Genomic DNA, 21714 nt, shown 5'->3' on the forward strand with positions numbered 1-21714 from the left:
GCAACAGGAAAATCGCTTCAGGCCCAAAAGGCAGTTTGGTTTTACTAAGCTTTTCTCTTTGCAAAACCTTATATGAGCCTAGATTTGAATAATGTTTTAGTTCTTCAGTGTCAGCATGTGATGCAAAGCCTATAACCAGAGTGAGAACTCATGAGTAGGTGCATGAAGGGACACAAATGTACATGTGCAATGGTCTGCAAACCCAGATGATGTGAGTGCTGTATTCAGTTCCCTCTAATGCATTTACTGAAAAATGCTTTTTCCCTGCATCATCACAAGAAGGGCATTGAGATAGAGCAGCAGCAATTCTAAGTGGTGGCTCTGTATCAGGTCTCTTGATACATTTGGGCAGTGTTGGGAAGGTTACTTTTAAAATGTATTCCACTACAGATTACAGAATACATGCCCCAAAATGTATTTTGTAACGTATTCCGTTACGTTACTCAATGAGAGTAATGTATTCTGAATACTTTGGATTACATGATATATTATGCTTTTTACAACTACATGAATGTACTATTGCTGTGTGATTTATTATGATTAGTGAAGGTCTGCGGCTCCGAACCGTAGTAAAGGGACCTCTGGCTAATAAGTCATGTTCCGTGTCGGGCTCGTAGCCGAAAAATAGCTTTACTTTGTTGTCAGGGTCAAGTTTTAGAGAGAGGATTTGAAAGGCTGCTCCAACAGGAACTTCTTGTTCCTGAGGAAAACACGAACACGGTGTACAGTCGAGTCTTAATAGCTTACTTACAACTGGGCTCGTCAGGCACTCTTCTTGGCTGCAGTGGTTATTATTATATTTACATGCTTCCAGCTCCCGTTTCTGCTCGATGATAACTCATACTTTTCCACTCTCCTTTTTCTCCCTCCTCACGCTCACAGACACATAACAGGTATGGCAATCATTCTCTTTTTTTTTTTTTCTTTTTTTTTTTTTGCCTGTCCCGTTTGGCTCTTTTGCCATCAGAATTATTGTCTAAAGGCGAAGAAAGATGCCCGACGGATTTACTTTACCAAATTGACCATCCCAGCCTTGCCGTAATGGTCCATTTGATTCACCTTTTATTGTCTATTTTATTTTCACTTGCTGAATACAGGACAGGCTTGACTGGGGGAAAGAAAGAGGGAAAGAAAAACAGCTGAGAAGAGGGACGGGGGAGAAGGGCAAAAAACAAAAACCAACAGAATAAGCAGAGAGGGCATGAAGCAGGTATGGAGGAGATCAAAACTCCAGACATCCAGAGGCCCCCAGAACACAAGAGACCAAGGAAGACCAACAGAGGGGCAGCCGCGCCACTGTCCCAGAAAGAGCTGAGGAGAGTCCCAGATGAGGGGTCACTCAGCAGCCGCGGAGCAGAAGCCAGGGGGGGGGGTTGCAGTGACGCGCCCGTGAGCTCCGCCGGCAGCCAGCTGTGCCTGAGTGACCGAGCCCCAGGCCGAGAGGCCGGGGGCACCCCACCTCCGAAGTGGCCCGAGCGAGCCCCAGGCTCCAGGCCCCGATAAGCGGCCGCCAAGGAGTGAGCCGGTATGTACCTGGACACCCATCCCCGGACACAAAGAACCACCAACGCACCGATGTCTGAGGAAGTCCGCCACTGGCAGGGGAAGTGGTGGTAGGGGGAGATAGGCCTCCAAACCTTGGAGGGCCTGAGATGTCCCCAGAGAGTTGGCGTCTGATACCCAACCTGACATATAGACACAGACATACAGGCACACACAGATACAAACATCCATTCCCACCCTCATGCTCTCATATGCACTTACTCCACACTCAACCAACGTGGAGACAGACATAAAGAGACGCTGTACACACGATCACACTCCCCAAGCGTACTCTACGAACCGGGCCTAGGTGCCCTTGCCCCGGAGGGGGGAACTGCACCCAGACCCAGTTACCCTTTTCCCTGCGGTGGGGAGAAGCAGACCGCCCCGACTCCGCAGCAGCAGGGAGGCCCCACATTCCAGACCCCAGTCGGACGGCCAACTCCTCCTCCTAGCTCCCCGCTCCAGCAGGCCGCAGAGAACGGGGGTGAGAGAACACTCCAAACCGCAATCCATTCTCCCTGCAGCACGGACAACACTGCCCATGAGGCTACATTCTTTAGGGCTGCCTGTAACATTCTGCCTATCCAGTCGTTAAGTCTGACGTCACTAGCCGTGTCTGGGCCTAAACTCCGCTGCAGGTCCATATATCAAACGATCACTATGGCATTACTGAGAGTTGAAAAACTGTCTAAAGTCTTTCATCTTTAATAAAATGATCAGCGTTCTGCTCTATCAGGTGTAACAATTGAGTTTAACATCCAGGCATCCATGAAAACAGAATTTATGACATTTAACGGAGTTAGAAGTTAGCAGGAAGCTATCTAAATACAATATAGCATGTCCTGACTGCGGGGTTTTGGAAACAAATTAAAACGTACAGCTCTGTTATCACTTCCAACATAAATGAAGACAGAAAACTAAACAGCAGTGACGTTTGCAGGGTTACTGAAGTTTGGCTAGCTGGTATATAATGATGTGCTACGTGATCGCTAGCGACACAGCTATGTTAGCATAATATAAACAAGCTAACTTTATTTCCACTCAATAAAAGTTAACGTGAGTGTTCTCGGTGGTCAGGAACAAATGCAATCGCATGGCAGGATGCTGTAAAAGGACCAAACTTCAGCCAGGAGAACAACTGAGATAATCCATCCACAATACGAGGTTAGTTAGATCCTAAGGTTTTAAACACTGAGCTTAAGTAAATGATTAGCGGTAATAAAAGCAGAGGGAGGTTAACAGTGACACTGACTGTTTTAGGAGCTTTTTGAGATTAAATAGAAGAAAATACAAAACATTAAACATGTTAACACCACAAAAACCATATTAAACGCAGACTACTTTAGGCCTGGAAGTAGGATTCGTCATGTCATTACTTAACGACCGGATTAGCTTAGCACAACAACAACAACAACAACAAAAAGGCGCTCTCTCACCCAGGGAACACACAGAGAGAGAGCGTCACCCTGTAACCATGGAAACCGTAACGCTGCCACCTGGAACAACAGAAAATAGCTGTCAAACAAAACCCAAACAGTCCTGACCCGCGACAATAGGAAACAGGAAAATACAGCTGTGTAATCCATTTATTTCAACAATGTAACTGTATTCTAAATACCACCTTTTTAAATGACAACTGTAACGGAATACAGTTACTCGTATTTTGTATTTTAAATACGTAACGGCGGTACATGTATTCCGTTACTCCCCAACACTGCATTTGGGCATTCTACAGTACTTAAGGGCCATCGTAGTGTCCTGACACAATCATGGTGCATCATACATAATGCTGCTGTTTTTGCTATCTTTTACTGACCTTGTAAAGGTTTAGTTCAGTTTCGTTTTATTACATTCATTTGTCATGGTCTATGCACAGAAAGTCTTACTCTCATTATCCTCATTTTACAATCTTAAGTGTAGCTATTAGCTAATTTCAGGCATGCATACAAAATACATTTCCACAGCATATGAAAGGATTTTTAATACGATTTTTGTTATTGTGCTTGGCTAATTTTGTGGCAAATCAACCTGATAAATAATACATTCGTAAAGTGCAATTGCCAAATAGTGCCTTTTCCAACAGCAGGGGACAGAAGCAGCATGCACCTGGTGATAGGCCGCCTCCCGCCAGATGGACTGTGAAATTTTCTTGTGATCAATTTAAACCTCAGCAAGAGGCTGCAACTACCAATTTCTCCTAGTCGTAAGGAGGTTGTTGTTAGTCTGAATTTCTTTAAACCTACATTCTCCATCCTATAGTTTTCCAGTCCTATAGAAGTCACAGGGGAAAATGTCTTTATGTCTTGACCTCTGTTAACCCACTTGCCTGCCATGTTTATGTCCTCAGTCACTCATTTGGATCATATTGAATGAATGGAAGAATTTTTAGATCTTTGTCATTGAGGAAGCAGTTTCGGACTCAGACCCGCTCCTCATGTTGCATCTAGGGTTTTTATAAACCTAACAAAAATCTTTTAAATGCTAATCTTGAGGCTTTGAAATAAAATGTAAGAAACAACAGGTGACATGACAGTAGCTACATCCATTTTTTATACAGCAGAGGTAGAGTGGAGAGTCGTATACAAACAGGTGTAGTAGCTAACATGACTCGCTAATTTGCTGCCATAGAGACCTGACGTTTTATGGTAAGTGTTAAGTAGTGCAGATAATGCACCAGAGTGAAAGTCTCCAACTTAGTCAGCAATATGTTGCTAGTTTTTCCCAGACACTACCACACTATACAGGCTGTATGCCCTGTTTGGTAGAATGTTACCCGTTTTACAGGCTAGAGGTTAAAAGTATGAACTGCACAAAAGTGGGCTCACTTTATAATGTTGTCGGATGCACTTGGAAAAGTAGCCTCATCCTTCTAAATACATTAGATCTTTAGACTAATGCACACGCATCACCCTCTTAACTATTTAAAAGCCCTTTTTTCTGTGAGTTTAACCAGACCAACATGTCTGGAAGAGGCTTCTTTGATCTTTATTTTTAGTCACATGGCCAAAAGCGTAACCGCACCACTCGGCTACATCCCAGGGGGGAGCCAGATCTCACCACTCCACCACAGACGGTTTGGATCAGACTCATCTCTGGGGGGGAATGAAAAGGCTTAGTCCAATTAATGGTTGAGATGCCCCCTTCAAGAGCAGCTGCACTACATGTAGCCACCACCACACCCAAAATGAGCCACATGCCAAAGTGTGGTGTCTCAGCGTGCTAAATATATCTGCAAATTGTGCTGTTCGTATTAATATACTCTTTTCTCTGATGTTGTGTTATGCAACAAGTAGCCTGTAGCTGTAGAGAGCATTGTCAGCATTTGGCATCATTATGTGTCAGTGAATCGTCGTCTGTTCAGGTTATACCAGGGCAACATACGGGGGTGGACACAGTAAAAGCTACAGCACAGCAATAACAGCTACCCTTTCCTCCACAGTGTTTTGTTTCTGTTACACTAATTTATTTTTGTTTCACTTTTTAGAATGTAAGGCATTTATTTGAGTTCCATGAAGTGCTACCCTCCCTCTCCCCAACAATGTTTAATTTAAAATTTATGCCAGATGTCTTGTGAGGTCTTTTTTTTTTAACTGAAGTTTCTTGAACATTTGAAAATGGAGTAGGGTGGGGGGTGTATTTCTTAAAAAAATGGAACCTAACTATTTAAAACAATGACAAACCACCAAAGTTCTCTACTTTTCCATGAAATTACAACAAAACAAAGACCAAAAAAGCCACATTTGTTTTAGGAGTTTTACAGTTTGACAGTTTAAATATTCACTGGAGTTTATAAGCATCATCTCAGTGGTCTGACTGTTCTTGAACAAGGAAATATAAGTCTAAAATTTATGTAAAGCATTCTTGGTTCTAGGTTTCGACCATAATGTTTCCCTCACAATGTGGACATATTGTACACATAGTTAACCATGCAAAGCCATTTCCATGTCATCTTTAACCTGCTTATTAATTATTGTATCTGAACCTCAGTGATGTATTTTTTTTACGCAACACACAAAAACTTTCTTTTATGTTGTTACTTATGTTATATGAAGACTAATTTTGTTAGTGAATGTACTGTAAGCATTCAAAAGATAGATGATGGCAAAAACAAATCATTTTTTCCACATTTTTATTGCCAGTCATTTACCTCTTATACAACATAGTGATGTCTGTAATGGGAAAACATTTAATCATTATTTATAACATTAAACACATAACATGTATCGCAACAACATGTAAGTCTGCTTTTAATGATGATTTTTATGTAAATTAAGTAAAAAATCAACAATGTAAAATAGTGTATGACTTCTTTTCTGGCCCTGAACTCCAAGTTCACTTAATATGTAAATGTTTAACAACAATTCAAGAAAAAAAAAGTTATTCTAATACCAGCTGTATGTAATTTAATCACACAGAACAACAGCTATGCCGAAACAGAGAAGAAAAAAAATTAAGTAATTTTTACTTCCCCGCTAAATAGATAAAGTCCTAAAATCATCTATCTTATTATATGTCACAGTTCTAATTATTTGTGATGTTGGCTCTAGATAAATAAAAAAGGAAGTGAAATTGATGATCAGAGTTTACTTCTTAAAAAGCCATGCACCATGCAGTTTAAACATTGCCTGTATGTGTCCTTCCACAGTTAAAAGTTCAGTTAACTGATGACTGTAAATTGGCCGTAAGTCTACATGGTTGTCTGTCTCCCTGTTAGCGCTATGATATTCTGCCAGCTTGTCAACTGTGATAGCTTGTAGGGCCCCAGTGACCAGAGTCAGGAAAGCAAATATGAATGTGGATAGATGGAAGATTTGGCTGATGGAAAATAAAATGCAGTGGACGAAATGTAAAAATACCTCTCACCACTGACTTCTTTTGTGGCCCTCAAGTCCAAAACTCTTGCCTTCCATTTGTAAATTAAATTGTAATTAATTTGTAATTTATTCATTTTGAAAATTTTAAAACAATAATGATAATAGTCTGAAAATGTCAATTATCTTAAATGCTATTAATTTACATTTTAAATTACATTTTGACTAAGATGTGACACAGAAAATATGCAGTATTTAGCCAAAATAAACAAGAATGTGTTTTTTCATATTAACCAGTCCAAAACTCTTTTTTTTTTTTATCAGTTCTGGGCAAAAACAAAACTCTTTGGAACAGATGAATATGGTAAGTTAAAATCATCAGGATTTGGCTTCAAAGACAATACTTAGGGTAATTAATTGCTCATTTTCTCCAATATTAGAAGCATTTTGTGTCAGAGTGATGCTGAAAAACTATTCCATGGATTTGTTACTTCCAGGCTGGATTATTGCTATTTTTCTTTACCCTACAAAATAAAGGACATAGAGGCTACTGTCATTGTGATTTGGTGCCATATAAATAAAACTGAATTGAAATGAACTTGTGTGGGTGTTTTTTATGATGACAGAGCCAAAAATCTGGAATATTGTCTATTAATAAACTTAAGAACCCCAGTCCAAACCTTTAGTTAACACTGTAAGTCATGTTGATCTTATTTCTCACAAATATAATTTTGTGCTGCGAAACAGCCATCGTCATTCCATGATCCTTTATCAGTTGAAACATATTCTCCACAGTCCTGGCTTTTGAAGTCATTAGGCTGCCCAGGCTGCCAGTATCTGATGAATAAGGTAAGAGAGAGAAATCATTTTCTCCACTTTGTCGCTATAAGAAACAAATTCACTCCTACATTGTGATTGTTTGGTGCCTCAGTCTGTCTTTTTAATTTAACTCTCATTTGCAAAAGTAGAAATAATACTGTGCACTTCTGCATTCATCCTTTCCTTACATTTCCTGTTGCTGAATTGTTGGATAGATATTAAAGTTTTTGGCAGAGTTCAGTTCAACAACAGAATACAAGACTGATCTTTGTACAGTCAAGTTGTACATAAAAGTTTGATAAATGAACCTTACATTTAGAAAATGTGTAAAGTTAGATCCTTTTTGTTCAGGTTTGTGTATTTAAACTCACTCTATGGTAATAGGGGTCCCATCCACCCAGGTCCAAACCCCCTCTGTAAGTGTGTCAGTGAGGCCAATCCAAGCATTTTGCCTCTCGCTCTTGTCCAGTAATTCGTTGACAAAAAGCTGTTAGAGTCGCACAAACAAAAGACTGATGACATTACTGTTAGGGGGTGATCTTGATCTAAATTGGAATATATAATAAATGGACTGGTACAGACAATTTCTACACATTTCAGTTTTGTAAAAAAAAATTTGAATGACCCGTAGAGCCACGATGACAGTCATTTGTCTTTGGGATAGAGACTCATGTCTCCAACAAGATGGATTATAACAGCATTAATGATCCTTTAATTTTTTGTTTTAGTTCCATCACCTAATGGAGTTCTTGCAACACTGCAGTCATCTTTAACTGTACATGCAAACCTTAGCAACCCAGTACAAAGATGGAAAAAATTCTTGCAATCATTGGCAACGTTTAGCGATTCTAATTCTGCCTTTGTTTATTACCTGTTCCTCAGCGCTGTCTATGACAAGTAGATCTGCACCTTCAGCGATGCAGGCTTTTCTGCTTTCTGTCCAGTTTTTCTTCAAGGTTGAGACAAAATAACAGCTTATGTCAAACCTTCTCCAGTGGGCCTGACAAGGAATGCCTGCAAATTCATCACATGGAAAAAATATCCAAAAGATGAAGAATACCACAATGGAGATAATTTTAGTAAATTTAAGCTGTAACATAGGAAGCATACCGCTTAGTTTAGTGGTCATCCTTTTGACTTTCGATTGTAACTCTTCTCTAGCTGTAGTCAAGCGACTGTAGTTGGTTTGTAATTGTTCCTTTTCCTTCCTCAAAGTATTATACCTGGTTTGAAGTTGCTCTTTGTCTTTCCGCAGGGTGGTATAGCTCTGGTCAGTTTGATGTTTGTTTCTATTCAGACTATTGTAGCTTCTTTGTAACTGGTCTTTCTCCCTCTTTAACACAGTGTAATTACCTTCTAGCTGGACTTCTTTTACTCTCAGTGCAGTAAAAAGAACGCTTAATGCATCCTTTTCTCTTTGGAGGTTATTGTAGCTGGTTTGTAGCTGCTCTGCAGTTGCTGTCAGATTATTGTGATTAGTCTGTAAGCCCTCAAGCTTCCTCTGCATGTGAGTGTAGTTTGTCTCGAATTGATCTCTCTCTTGTTTTAAGTTGATGCAATTTGTTTGTAGCCGGTCCTTCTCATTTTTCACATTGCTGAAATTGGCCTCCAGCTCATCTCGTTTAGTAATCAAATAACTGTAATAGTGCTGCAGCTCATCTTTGTCTTTTGTGAGGTTGCTCAGTATGATCTTTAACTGTCTAGTCTCCTTACTCAAAGCATCATAACTGATCTCCAGTCTGTCCCTCTCTGCAGTCAGGTTGTCATTATCATTTTGGAGTTTCTCCTTATTTTGAGTGAGTGTATTGTGATATGGCTGTGTTTGGTCTTCTGATTTAGGATGGATGATCTCATCTGTGAAATTTAAAAAATAAAAATAATATTTTGCCGGATTCAATTGATTATCATGAACTGGATGTAAAAGCAACAAAAAAGGGGTTTATTTTTATTGAATAAAACTAAACAACTTACAGAATATAAATTGACTTATGTTACTGCACAACAGGACAGCACACAGTAATCCGAGGCTCACAGTGACACCTCTGAGGATCTGGTTTCTTCTGCGAAAATTCACTGTTTTGTAAATAAGAAAACAGACATTTTTCAAATTAAACTACAAACAAATATATCATTAGACAAGTAAAATTGGTTAAAAAAGTCTTTAGAGACTTTAACTTAAGTTTTAGAATTTTTGAATCCATTTAAAAATCTTTAAAACATGCTTTACCGTGTAATTATGTATTACTGAGCATAGACCAGCATGATATTGGTCCTTTTATGAATTAAACAAGAAATTTATTATTCAATAAGGTGTTCGCAAACCAAAGGTGTCTTAAGCAATGAAATACACACACACAAAAGTGTGACGTTATTCAGTTTGAAATTTAAGCTGAAAAACAGGTTTGCATTTTATTTTGTCTACCCACTAGTTCTGTCTGCGGGTTTTGGGGGTGATACTGTACCTTGAGTGATGAGATTGCCGTCCATATATAATAAGGTGTCATCAATTTCCATTGTGTCCATTAATGTTCTGGATTTTTTTCTGTTCAGGTAAGACCTTTGTAGGTTTGGAAATGAAAAACAGTCCTTAAGTTTTCCAGAAGTGCTGATTTTACACTAAACTATACTAACATTCATAAACATTTTTTAATGTTCTAGAGAAAGTTCACATTCAATTATCTAAACATTAAATAGTTTTTAAACCTGCACTTACCTCGCACTTAGCTAAATACGCACAATAACAGTGAATTCAAAAAAGATTCTGCCACTGACCAATAAAAAATGAATGTTAACTCAGTATTATTTATTGTAGTGAAAAAAGGATGTCCCACATCATCAAGCACTTGACATAAACTGATTGGTTGAAAACGAAACTATGCAAAATCCACTGGATGTCTACATTCCCACATTCAAAGTACTTCCCACTCAGACTTAATAGAAATAGCTAAGGTTAAATACCACGAAGTAGTGACTGGGATTTTTTTCTCTTTGACTGACCTGATCGTTTTCAGACTTCCACCTTCTGTGATTTCTGTTCCCTTTTCCCACAGATTAAGTTCTCACAGAGGTTAAATAACTGAGAGTGTGAATGTGCTGAGAAACAAGAAATAAATAGAAATGGAAAACTGCTCACATATTCTGTCCACATTTCCCATCAATATTATGTGACAGAGACATATATACAGGAACTCAGGGCAAAGTTGTACATATTTGTAAGTAAGAGATCAAAGAAAACTGTATGGTAAATTCTGGATTAGCTTGCTAGGTTTTTTAGCTAGCTTGCTAGTATTACAGTAATAAGTAGATATTTTATTATATATACATAGTATTTTCCCTCTCCTAGTTTAACATTAGTACAGTGGCTAATTACACCTAAAAGTTAAGTTGGTTTACAAATTTAAAAACACATTTTTTAAATCAAATTTGTGCTAGTTTAATTCTATCAAGCACAGAATTAAATCAAAAACCATTGTTTTAATAAATTCACATTTTAAAAATGTCATTTTAGTCAGAGAGCTTTGCATAAGTGTTGATTACCTTTACAGAAATTTTAAAAAATATTATTGTAATTACGTGTACTCAGCAGCAGTGGCAGCACAAACCTTACATTGGGTGGTCTATGTTCTGGACAAAGACCACTGATGCTGTGCCTGGAATCTGCTGCAGCCACTCTTCTAGTTTCAGGATTACAGCTCCTAATGCCTAATGGTCCTATTACCACTGGGACTACTTTGGACTTTACTTTCCACATCTGCACTATTTTCCATTACTCCTTCTTCCTGATGTTGCTTTCCACTTACATTACCACATCATCCTATCTTTGTAATGTATTTGGGGCTTGCGTGGGTGGAACTGCTGATTCTGGACTTGCAAGATTCTGTTTACTCACCTGCAAGATTTGCCTGCTTTGCTCCATGGAGATCACCGTTCACAGCCAGACTAAATTCTGCTTGTCTGTACGGTCAGCAGCCTGACTCTGGTAAACACCTCACTTAGGTTTCTTAGCTGCCCGTCACCACTACCTCCAAGCTAACCTAACAGCTTGTCAGAATCAGAAAAGCAGATGAATGAAAAACAGCCTTCAATACACCACTCAGCCACTACTAATATCTGGTTATGCCATTCATAGCAAACGCTGTTTAAAGGTGTCATAAACAATGTCTTAAGAGCTTTCCCTGCCTGTCTCATTCTCTATTTTTTATTCTTCTCTAAGGACCTCAAGGAGCACTCCATAAATGCACGGCAGATACTGTTAAGAATTTGGGGGAATTAACTGTTTGCGAAGGTTGAAAAATGTGAATTTCATTCTAAATCTGTCACATTTTTGGCAACATTGGTGAGAATTGGCAGGTGAAGACAGATCATTCCATGATTCCACATCAGATGAAACATATTGGTTTTGGAATTCATTGGGCTGTCCAGGCTGTACCAGTGCCTGATCAACAAGGTAAGAAAGAAACCATCTTCTCCTCTTTAAGAAAACCTTCTGACCTCTGATTGGTTTTGTAACTTTTGGTTTGTCTTTTTTCATTTAAGCTTTATTTGCAATAGTAGAAACAGTACGAGTTCTGCTATCATCCACCCCCATCACCACCTCTGCATGTTTTTAAATGCATCAAACAGGACATGAATTTTAATGCAGTGAAAGTCTCTGTGGATGCAGTTGTGTAAGCTCTGAATTTGAAAGTGTATTCAATCACTTCTAGATCTGGTTCAACAAGATTTCCTGTTGCTGAATTTTTGGATCAATATTAAATAGATTTAGGCAGTTTAGTTTTACACAGGGTCTCTATCATCAAAATATAAGACTGATCCTTTGTGTCCTTATTTTCCACCTTCAAGCAGTTTTAGTTTAGGATGAATCATGGTTAATTTTATGTTAATAAAGAATTGAAAAAATAAAAAAATCATATGGAACAGTAAAGACAAGTTCTGTAAATTACACTCTATTATATTTAGGAAATCTGTAAAGTTATAGCAGCGGTGATGACATGAGAACCTTTTTGTTTGTATTTGTACAAAATACAAACAAATACAAAATTTAAACTTTTTCAATTCAAATGGTGACTGCGTCCCATTGACCACTGTAAGACTGTCAGTGAGGCCAGTCCAGGCATTTTGCCTTTGACACCTGTCCAGTAATCCACTGACAAACAGCTGTTAGAGTTGCACAAATAGAAGTCCAGTTGATATATTTACTAAGACTTATATAAAAATTGAAACATTTAACAGTGGGAGAAAGAGGGCACGGCAATTAGCCATTGTAGAAGGTCCTGAGTTTGGGACCAGGGCTCTTCGCTGTGGAGTTTGTATGTTCTCCCTGTTTTTGCACGTGTTCTCTGTGTACTCTGGCTTCCTTCTGCAATCAAGACACATGCAATTGTTGTGGTTAGAACTAGTGATTATAAATTGCCCATAGATTTGAATCTGAATGGTTGTCTGTCTCTCTGTTTTTAGTCTTGTGTCAGACTGGTGACCTGTTGAGGGTGTACCCTGCCTCTCTTGAGTCCAGCCATCAGGTCAGAAAGGGAACATGGCAGTTCAGGGGGGCAGCAAAGGGGAAACAACTCAACAGTAGACACAGAGTTGGATCTGGTCAGATGGTCAATGGCAGAGATGGAGCAACTCTGGGTCCTGACCGGGTGGCCAGTGATCGAGACACAGCAGCTCCGATAAGAAATTGATGGCTGAGGAAATGAGACTCCCTCGGATGCAAAATGAACAGCCAGCGGCTCAGCCTCACAAGGGACTAGCTTGAAGGCCAGTGATGGATTCACTCATGAGGCCAAGGAGGCAGCCAGTGATGACTGACTGGGCACCTTAGGAAGCTTGAAGGAGAGTGATGGAAGTGAATGAGACCCTCTGGAGGTTCCAAAGGAAGCTGACTCTTAGTGGGCTAACGTTGGCTAAAGCCACAGGACACCTCTGGTTTGGCTAAAGGCTGGCATCGGGGCAGGTGACTGGACACTTCTGGTGGCTTGACGGGGGGATGACAACTGTAGTGGAGGCAGGACCCTCTCTGAAGACTGGCAACAAAGGAGATGGAACTCCTCTGGCTCAGGTCTCTCAGGTAGTGAGGGATTTATGGTGTCCAATTCTGCTGCTTCCTGCTATCCCAAATTCAGTGGTGTCAAAATGACTACAATAAACTTGAACTTAATGTTTGTATGTCTGATAACTTACACAATCTTTCTCCAAAAGATCTGAGCACAAAGAGAAAAAGATAAGGTTTCTTCAAAGGTAAGTGGAGAAATGCAATGCAGAAAAGACTGACGCATGCATGATCATCCACACGTAAAGCATACTGTATATACACACGCAGGATAGGAGAGAGACGAGGCAGAGAGTACAGAGAAATTGCAGGTTCACATAGCGAGGACAATGACAACATCCATTGTTTATTTATAGTCACTGTGTGGTACTGGAGCCTTTTTTTGATGTAGGATCATAAATGCCAGCACAAAATTTAACTACAATCGATCTAAAGTGAGTGACTTCCTCCTACACCAACTTGAGCACTTTAGCAAAAAAAGATATTTGTATTAAAATGCATACTGGTAATTAAACAGGAACAAAACTTTTTCTTTGTGACTTTTTTGACTTTGTGTTCTTATAAAATTCACAAGCAATACTTTGAAATTAGACTTAATTTGCATGCTTTTTGACCTCCTAGAGTTTTGAATTTCTTTCATTATCACAGCACATTTCTCATCCAAAGACCCTGATGCACAAGTTCTTACTGAACAAGTCCCAAGTTTAATCTGAGAACAATGTCAATGCTTCATTAAAAACAAGCCATTTGCAGGCGATCTGCATTCCTCAAAATTTTGTGCAGCTTCAGCCCAGATACAGCTCCAGTGGCAGCTGTTACAAACTGCTAGAAAAAAAGATTTGGAGAAACGTGACCACAAAAATAAAAAGTGCCATTTGTCAAAATTTTTAAAATGACAGAGACGGCTGTCAAGCTGACATGTGCCAGGAGTCCCAGCAGCTGATGTTTTGATTTTTCTCACTGCTGCATTAGACATTGTCGGGAAAAGACAGGCTGTCAGGCCAGCTGTGCTGTTTTTATGTATTGATCCCTCTCTCCATGTGGAACACTTAGCTCCGTCTCTTTACTGTTGTAGGAAACAGAGTGCTGAGTATTTCTCTGGCTCAGACTGAACTGATTGAACGCCTTCGCAGAAAAGCACTGAGTGCTGAATTAATACTTTGCTGAGGTTATCTTCAGGACTGTAGGTACATTCAGTAGATTGCGGATACATCACTTGCAATAACAAAATTATATGTATATTATAATCATAATATTCATATAATAACTTAAATGCTTCTTTTATAATTATCAGATGGATTATATGTAGTTTTTTCCTGTTTTATCCCATAAAAGAAGCTTTTATTTATTTTTTAAACTATTTTTCTTATTCCATTTACATTCTTTAAATTGTTTGGTAAGCTGCCCAAGTTTGCATTAATCTACACTGATCTGACAACCAGATGGATCTCATGAGGAAATGTCCCAATATGCCATCAGCTCCCACCCCGTATGCAATCCCAAGACAAATCTGGGAAGTTAAAAGATGAATGAAGGCACAGGAAGGTTGGCAAAATTAGTTATGTTTAATCTTCCAGAATCTATTATTTCCAATCTCCAAAATCCAATTAAAACCGGCTGCTGGATTTGGTGGCTCTTTCCTTTGTGAACTCAACAATTAATTACCCTGAGCCTGATTCTGTCAGAAGTTTCTTCCTGTTAAGAAAAAGTTTTCACTCTCAACGAGAGTGATCAAATGATTTTCATAGGTAATGACTGTTGCTTTGAAGTGATGCTATATGAAGGCAGTTGTACTGCTCTGCATCTACTGCGGTCTGTAGATTCTGTAGTCAATAACAAAAATATTAATTGAATTTGTTCAAAATCATGACTGTTTATAAATGTTTAGATATTTCTATGGTGTTTGGAGGACCATCAACATATCAAGATATATCAACTAACACAAAATCAGAAATCCATGCCTTTAATCCATGCTGCACTATGAACCAACTCAAGAAAAAAAAGATTCATTACTTCAGCGATAAATTTTTACCTGGTCAAACTACACTCATATTTAAACTCCTTGTAAAGAATTTTGGCTAAGACAGCAAAATCGTTGATGCATTTAGATTACAAACAAATCAAAAACACCACCATGTACCAAAACACCCATAAAACATTGCCACATAAAAGCTCGGGGCCTATATGCTTGCAAACAGCAGCAGTGCAGCAGTCTGAAAGAGTAGGCAGCCAAGACCATATAGATCTTGGCAAACTGACAAATTAACTGTTCCCCATTGAGTGTGCTTTACAATCATTCATGATCATAATTCTTAATCATATCATTTACTCTACAAATTGAAATATTTTAACAGCCTCAATGAACTATAGCCTCGTGTCAGATCATTGCAGAACATTGCAAAAAAGAAATCAAAAGCAGAGCTTTTCTTATTGAAGAAGTCACTTGGATGAGTGACTAAACGTTTCTCCCACAAGAAACGCTACGTCCAGATGAACAGATTCAACTTTTGGAGAGCTTTTCTTATGTTATAATTTATACTCAAGGACAGGTTCTAATATACACTGACCAGTAGCATTAATGTTTAACAGCAAACACTCAGCCGTGATTGATGGGGATGAATATGCGGCTATTGTAGCAGTTGTTAATCATCCATCATTTTTAAAAATGTGCTTTATATGATTTAGCAGGTAAATCACAAAGCAAAAATAGAACATATGCATTTGGGAAAGTTAGATTAAACCTTAGCAACGAAAAGAGAAACATATTTTTAAAAGTATAACTTAAATGATTAATTGATTTTTAAAATAGTTGTGGTTGTGCTTGGCTCCAGGAAAAGCTGTAAAAAATGAAATGAAAGTAATAAAACAGAAAAGGGATGTGAAATACGCCTATGATTCTTCCCAGCCTTTTTTCCCTACACGGAATTCTTTTTTTAGAGATAGAAAAATTTCTTTCATCTTATCTTTCTTAAAGGCTCATGTAAAACATCGTGCAAAAGCTTTACATAAAGATTTTTATGAATGATCAGCCAAGGATACTGTAAGATTGTGCCTTTTTTGAAGTCAAGACATCACTAAGAATTTAGATGTGATCAATACTGTGAAAAACATCTTTATCTGTTTTATGTAATATTTTCTTGTGTTATGCAGCTGTGTGCAGATAAACTCTGTCAACCTTGGGTAGCCTCATCTGTAGTGTCACATGTATGATTTGGTTTAATCAAGTTTACATGTTTGATTTTTCTCATGTGAACTTGCTTAATTTCGACTTCCTTTTATTCGACGTTTCAATCGGGTAACTTTTGTCCTGAACCCTGATGGACTACATAGTACGTAGTAGGGACCAATCATTGTGCTTTAAAGCATAACCAGTAAAAGGCGAAAGAACTGTTGTCGACAGCAGTCACTGTACCCTCCAGTCAAACACCTCTAACTGTTTTTCAGTTACTTCAATATCTGAGTCAGAAGTTAATGAGATGGGCTTTGTTCTTCCAATCCTTTAACTTGGGGGTTGTCTCATTAAGAGAAAGAGAAAGAAAAACATAGTGGCAGATACATTGACACGTGGCCCTTGTATATAAGTTATGCCTAGCTACAGTTGCACATCTATTATATTCCAATATTTCTGCTTTTTGTATTTTTGAAGCCTATATTATGCTTTCCAAATAGTCCACTGGGGTCCGACGGTGTCTTAGTGATGTAAAGTTTGTTATCATTTGCTGACTGGAAGGTCCGTGCAGACCTGCCTGTTGTTTTGTGTCCAACTGGACTTGTCAGCAAAGAACTCTCACCAAATACTGTAACTGGCAAACTTTAAACACACTTCAAAGTATAACATCAGCCAATGGGTCTCCAGCTGTTCATGCCCAAAACAGAGTATAATAAAGGTTTAAAAAATGCATCCACAGGATCCAACGTTGCCGGATCATTGAGACTGGGAAGTAGGGAAGTACTGGGATGTGTATTTTATGATACAAAGGATATTTGTTGTAAATGTAAATGTGATATTTATAAATAATATTGGGTTGAGAATGTTGATTACAAAAATTGGACTGTGTTCAGATTGAAAAATGATTTGCTTTGTATCTTTATGTTCTGGGTTATGAGGTGGGTCTCCGCTCTCAAGGAGAGGTGTGATCGTCCATTGGCCTCTAGATCCACATTTTGTGCCTTTTTATATCAGAGTTTTTTATTTGGAATAAAGTTTGGGTTGACTGCTCACCCACAAATATAGGCATCAACAGTCAGCCTCTCTCTTTTCAGGTCACTTTGACTGAACTTAATTTTTTAATTTACTTAAAGAGCACACGTCCACACATCTAAATGTTACACACATGACATTTAAACTGGTTACACATTTAGCTTTTGACTCTTAGATAACTTCATTTATTGTTATGTGCGGTCTCCGTGTTTTGTCTTTCCCTTTAAGCCTGGATTTATTGAATTCCTGTGCTAAGGTGTCACAAACATGACTGAAAAATGCAGCTAATATTCTAAAAATTTACATGAAAGTGTGTAAAAACAATATAATAAACTAAACTATGTACACAAAGTTCCCCATTATTTCCTGTACTAGAATAGTTGCTACAGCTCAAAACAGTCATTCCAAAAGCAGAACTAAAAGGGAAACTGGTGTGGCAGTAGTTAATGAGAGTTTCACACAGTGGATGTCAGCACTTCCTGTCTTAGATTATTTAAGGCTAAGGTGCTGATTTAAACACATTTACTGGATTTTTTTTTTTTTTTTTTTTTTGCCCATTATAAGATAAGACACATTATCCTGGAAATATAATAAACAAAAAATAGATTAGCACAAGCATTTGCATACATAACACTGTGTATATGTACGTGTTATGGGGACATATGGTACGTTGCACACAGAAACGTAATCAAAATATAAGATTAGAGGATATCTTGAGCAGAGCAACATGCAGCCAACAGATTTTGCTGACTTTAATCTAAGTTGTTAGCTTTTTTCAGTAATGATTCAACCCAAAAGGTAATTAATAATTAATCAATAATAATTAATGCATGTCTACTGATTACGTACTTTTATATTCATGCAAATATTTACAGCGGGTAAAATAAGTATTGAACACCGTTTTCTAAGTAAATATATTTATAAAGGTGCTATTAACATGAAATTCTTAAACCATAGACATCCATAAATTATGTGTAATAATGAGAAATGACACAGCGAAAAGGTTTTTGAGCACGCTTTCTGAAATATTACTTTAGATCAAGAAAGATGAATGAGGGTCCCTGAGTACTTGGACGGTTACAGTTACATTTTTCATTTATTTGGTATCTGAAAAAGTGGAGCAACATATAAAACAGCATTCTTAAACAGAAAATACAATACTTTCGTTAAAAGTAAAAAAAAAAAAAAAAGAAAAGAAAAAACGTACCATCGTCCAAATACCCAAGTACCTGAGTAATTATTAGAAATCTACTGATGAAAATAATGAAAGATGAAGTTTGTATTTAATGCAGGTATGTTTTAGATCTGTTAGTTTGTGAACTTGGGGGGAATCTCTCACATTTGACAAATGAAAGAAGTCGAGTGGAACCCGAGAAGGAAGAAAAGTGCACTGTTAGATGGCTGAACAATAACCTTGGCTCACATCGCCTCTGGGCATAAAGACCTGGCATACAACTCCTAAAAAAAAGTCATAGTAGAGGCAGAGATAGGGGTGTTTTTTCTGTCTTCCTTCACCTCCAGGTGTTCACTGCACTTCAGGGAGCAGCTGAGAGTCTGATTCAGCGGTCACGTTGCTGCTCTGTTAGATGCTCCTTGCTTCGGGTCTCTGGGACCACACTGGCTTGTTTACCACATTCCTCTGGCAGCCAGGTCGAGTTTGACTGACACCTGTGGCCAGTGAGTCACAGGTACAGGCCCAGTCTCAACCCTTCCCAAATACCCACCAGCTATCAGCAGCCAGCCGCACTCACAAAGACAGATTCTGAAGGCAGTAAGTTTATCCGACATTTAACTATTCAGCCTCCCATTCCTCCCATCGATCTTTGTTCCTTCCTTACTTCACCTTCATTATCTCTTCGTTGGACTTCCTCCCCATTTGAAAGAGTTTTTCACTCTTTTCCTATCGTTGCAAACATAGAAAAACTCACTGAGTTTTCAAAGTTTGAGGTCAGCAGGTATTAATAGCATTTTCTAAATCATTTGTCATAGCTGGAAAAGCACAGATGTTACTACTGACTCACCAAAATAACTTTTTGCTGAGGCTTGAATTCAAATAGGGTAAAAGCCATGACCTGAAAGCCTGTACTGCTGCCATTTATAAACTACAAACACAGCGTTTACAATAATATTTTGTTAAGAAAAATAAAAAGAACATGCATAATATTCCCAGTCTCTCATTTTCCTCTTCGGACAATTAATCATTTATAGTAATACAAACAGTTTAGCATGTTAAAATTAAATCCCCATTCTGCTTAGCACCACTTTCTCAGCTGTGCCATTTAACTTCAATATTTAATGTGAAATAATGTCAGAATGAAAAGCAGAAAATGCTGTGGACTGAATGATGGACTGTAAGTTCTAACTGTGAATGATGCGTGACGGTCATCTGAGGGTTGATGTGTTCACACAAGAGTGAGGCGGCTCCATCATCTGTAAAGCCAACAAACCATGCACGTAATTTCTTCAGAAATCTCTTCATAGTGAGGCTTTCCAAGTGAAGGACGCTGCATAGAGCAGACTGATGCATAACTGCAATTCAAAAAGTTGAAATTGGATGGTGCTTGCCATTTTTGCAGGTAACGGACACTTTTTGTAGATCATTAAGAAATAACATTAGTCATGGGTAAGCTAAGAAAATACAAAATACAGATTTTAAATGATCATGAAAAAAACAATGAAAGCCTACAATGTGAAAAAGTAAATAAACCCAGTAACTTTTGTTGTGCCACCCTTGGTCACAGGATCTGCAATCAGTCATTTTTGATAACTGGCAATGAGTGTTTCAGATTGCTGTGGATTCATTTTAGCCCACTCTTCTGTGTAGAATTGTTTTAATTCAGCCACATTGGAGGTTGTCTGAGCATGTGTAAGTCTAAGGAGCTTGGAAAGAAAGCGTGCATTTTGGGCCATGTGTATTTTAATTTGTGATCGGTGGGACTGATGTTAACGTGGTCATGTTACCGTGATTCTATTGGCTCAAATGATTAATGCAAATCGGCCAATAGAAGCTGAAGTTAATGCCCCTTTAGAATTTAAAGTCACAGAGATTGATTTCACTGTGCAAAAACAAGACCCATTATGCATCCATGTGGGTAGTTTTTCAAAACAACTATTCAAAAACAAGCATTTTTAGACATGTAAATAAAATTAAATCTTTTATGCTGCTCTATACCTAAGAAATTTCATTGGGTTATATGCTATGAAATACAAAAAAAAAGTTAGCCAAGGGAAAAAAATCTTATTTCCATGTTCCATCCTCGGATACTTTGAAAAAGTAGCATCTTTCGTAACATTTATTGCAGTAATATTTATATTGACGAAGTCTCAAAAGTTTTAGTGTTATTTTAAACCCAAGGTTGTTTATATAGAGTTTGTAATTGCAGAGACATACTCATTTTGGGCAGGTCATTTTCAAGCAGGAACAGGTCCAGACTTTGACTAGCCCATTTCAAAACATGACTTTTATTTAATTTTTAGCCATGCTGAAGTAATGAATCTCAGGTGGTTGGTGTGTTTGAAGGAGGAACATGTGGCCCAGTTTAGCCACACACCTGATTATGACCAATTATCAAATTGCTTCTTTTTCAGCTGCTGCTAGTTTGATGTGTGAAGACAAGATAACAAATGCCATAAAGTGGCTTACGATGTTGTTGCAGAAGAAACATCACCGAAGAAAATAGCCAGTAATAAGTGTAATATACACAGAGTCCTTTGGGGTGTTCTTAGTGGAGGCGAATCCTTTAGGCTACTTCAGTAAACATACCACTGTCACGATGTGAAAACACTGCATTCTGAGTTAGTTATGCACTTACACGAGAACACAACCCGAGGATTTTTAGTCACACACAAGCTGAGGGAGGCGAGGACTCACAAGTCAGCATCACTTAGTCAACACTCATCTGTCCACCACCCGCATTATCCTGAGGGAGAGATGAGGTGGAGGTGGAGTGGGGGGATTTGGTTGAATGATGCAGGTGACCTGTCTTCCCACATGCAGAAGCCTCAGGGAGATCCAATAAAAATCTCCCACTCATCAACAAGGCCACTGTTCCCAAGAATCCGATCGTGTTTTTGTGTAAACACCCTGAAAGCAGCTCCTTTAATTATATGGAAAAAAGCCAGAGATTAGTGCGCTGACAGTTACCTCAATGGAGCTAATTGTGAGTCATTTCTCAGAACAGAAGTGCTGTAAATGACTACTTTGGCTTGTGCCCCAAGTATGTCCATTAAAAGGCGCTCTGAACTGGTTTTACTAATGGAGGAATAATCTGGCAGTGATATTGGTC

The 21714-nt window shown here is 38.4% G+C and overlaps 1 protein-coding gene across 1 annotated transcript; it reads right to left on the bottom strand.

Moving 5' to 3' along the window:
• Positions 1 to 7066: 7066 nt before the first annotated feature.
• LOC308408874 (uncharacterized protein) lies at positions 7067 to 9698 on the bottom strand (the record flags this gene model as incomplete). Its single annotated transcript, XM_080901301.1, has 6 exons — positions 7067 to 7193; positions 7547 to 7662; positions 8047 to 8189; positions 8286 to 9029; positions 9147 to 9248; positions 9638 to 9698. 6 exons carry the CDS (start codon positions 9696 to 9698, stop codon positions 7067 to 7069), a joined length of 1293 nt encoding a protein of 430 aa, XP_080757427.1.
• Between the last annotated feature and the right edge of the window lie 12016 nt (positions 9699 to 21714).

This window comes from Rhamphochromis sp. 'chilingali' (assembly GCF_963969265.1).
Source record: "Rhamphochromis sp. 'chilingali' genome assembly, chromosome: 13".
NCBI classification, from domain to species: domain Eukaryota; kingdom Metazoa; phylum Chordata; class Actinopteri; order Cichliformes; family Cichlidae; genus Rhamphochromis; species Rhamphochromis sp. 'chilingali'.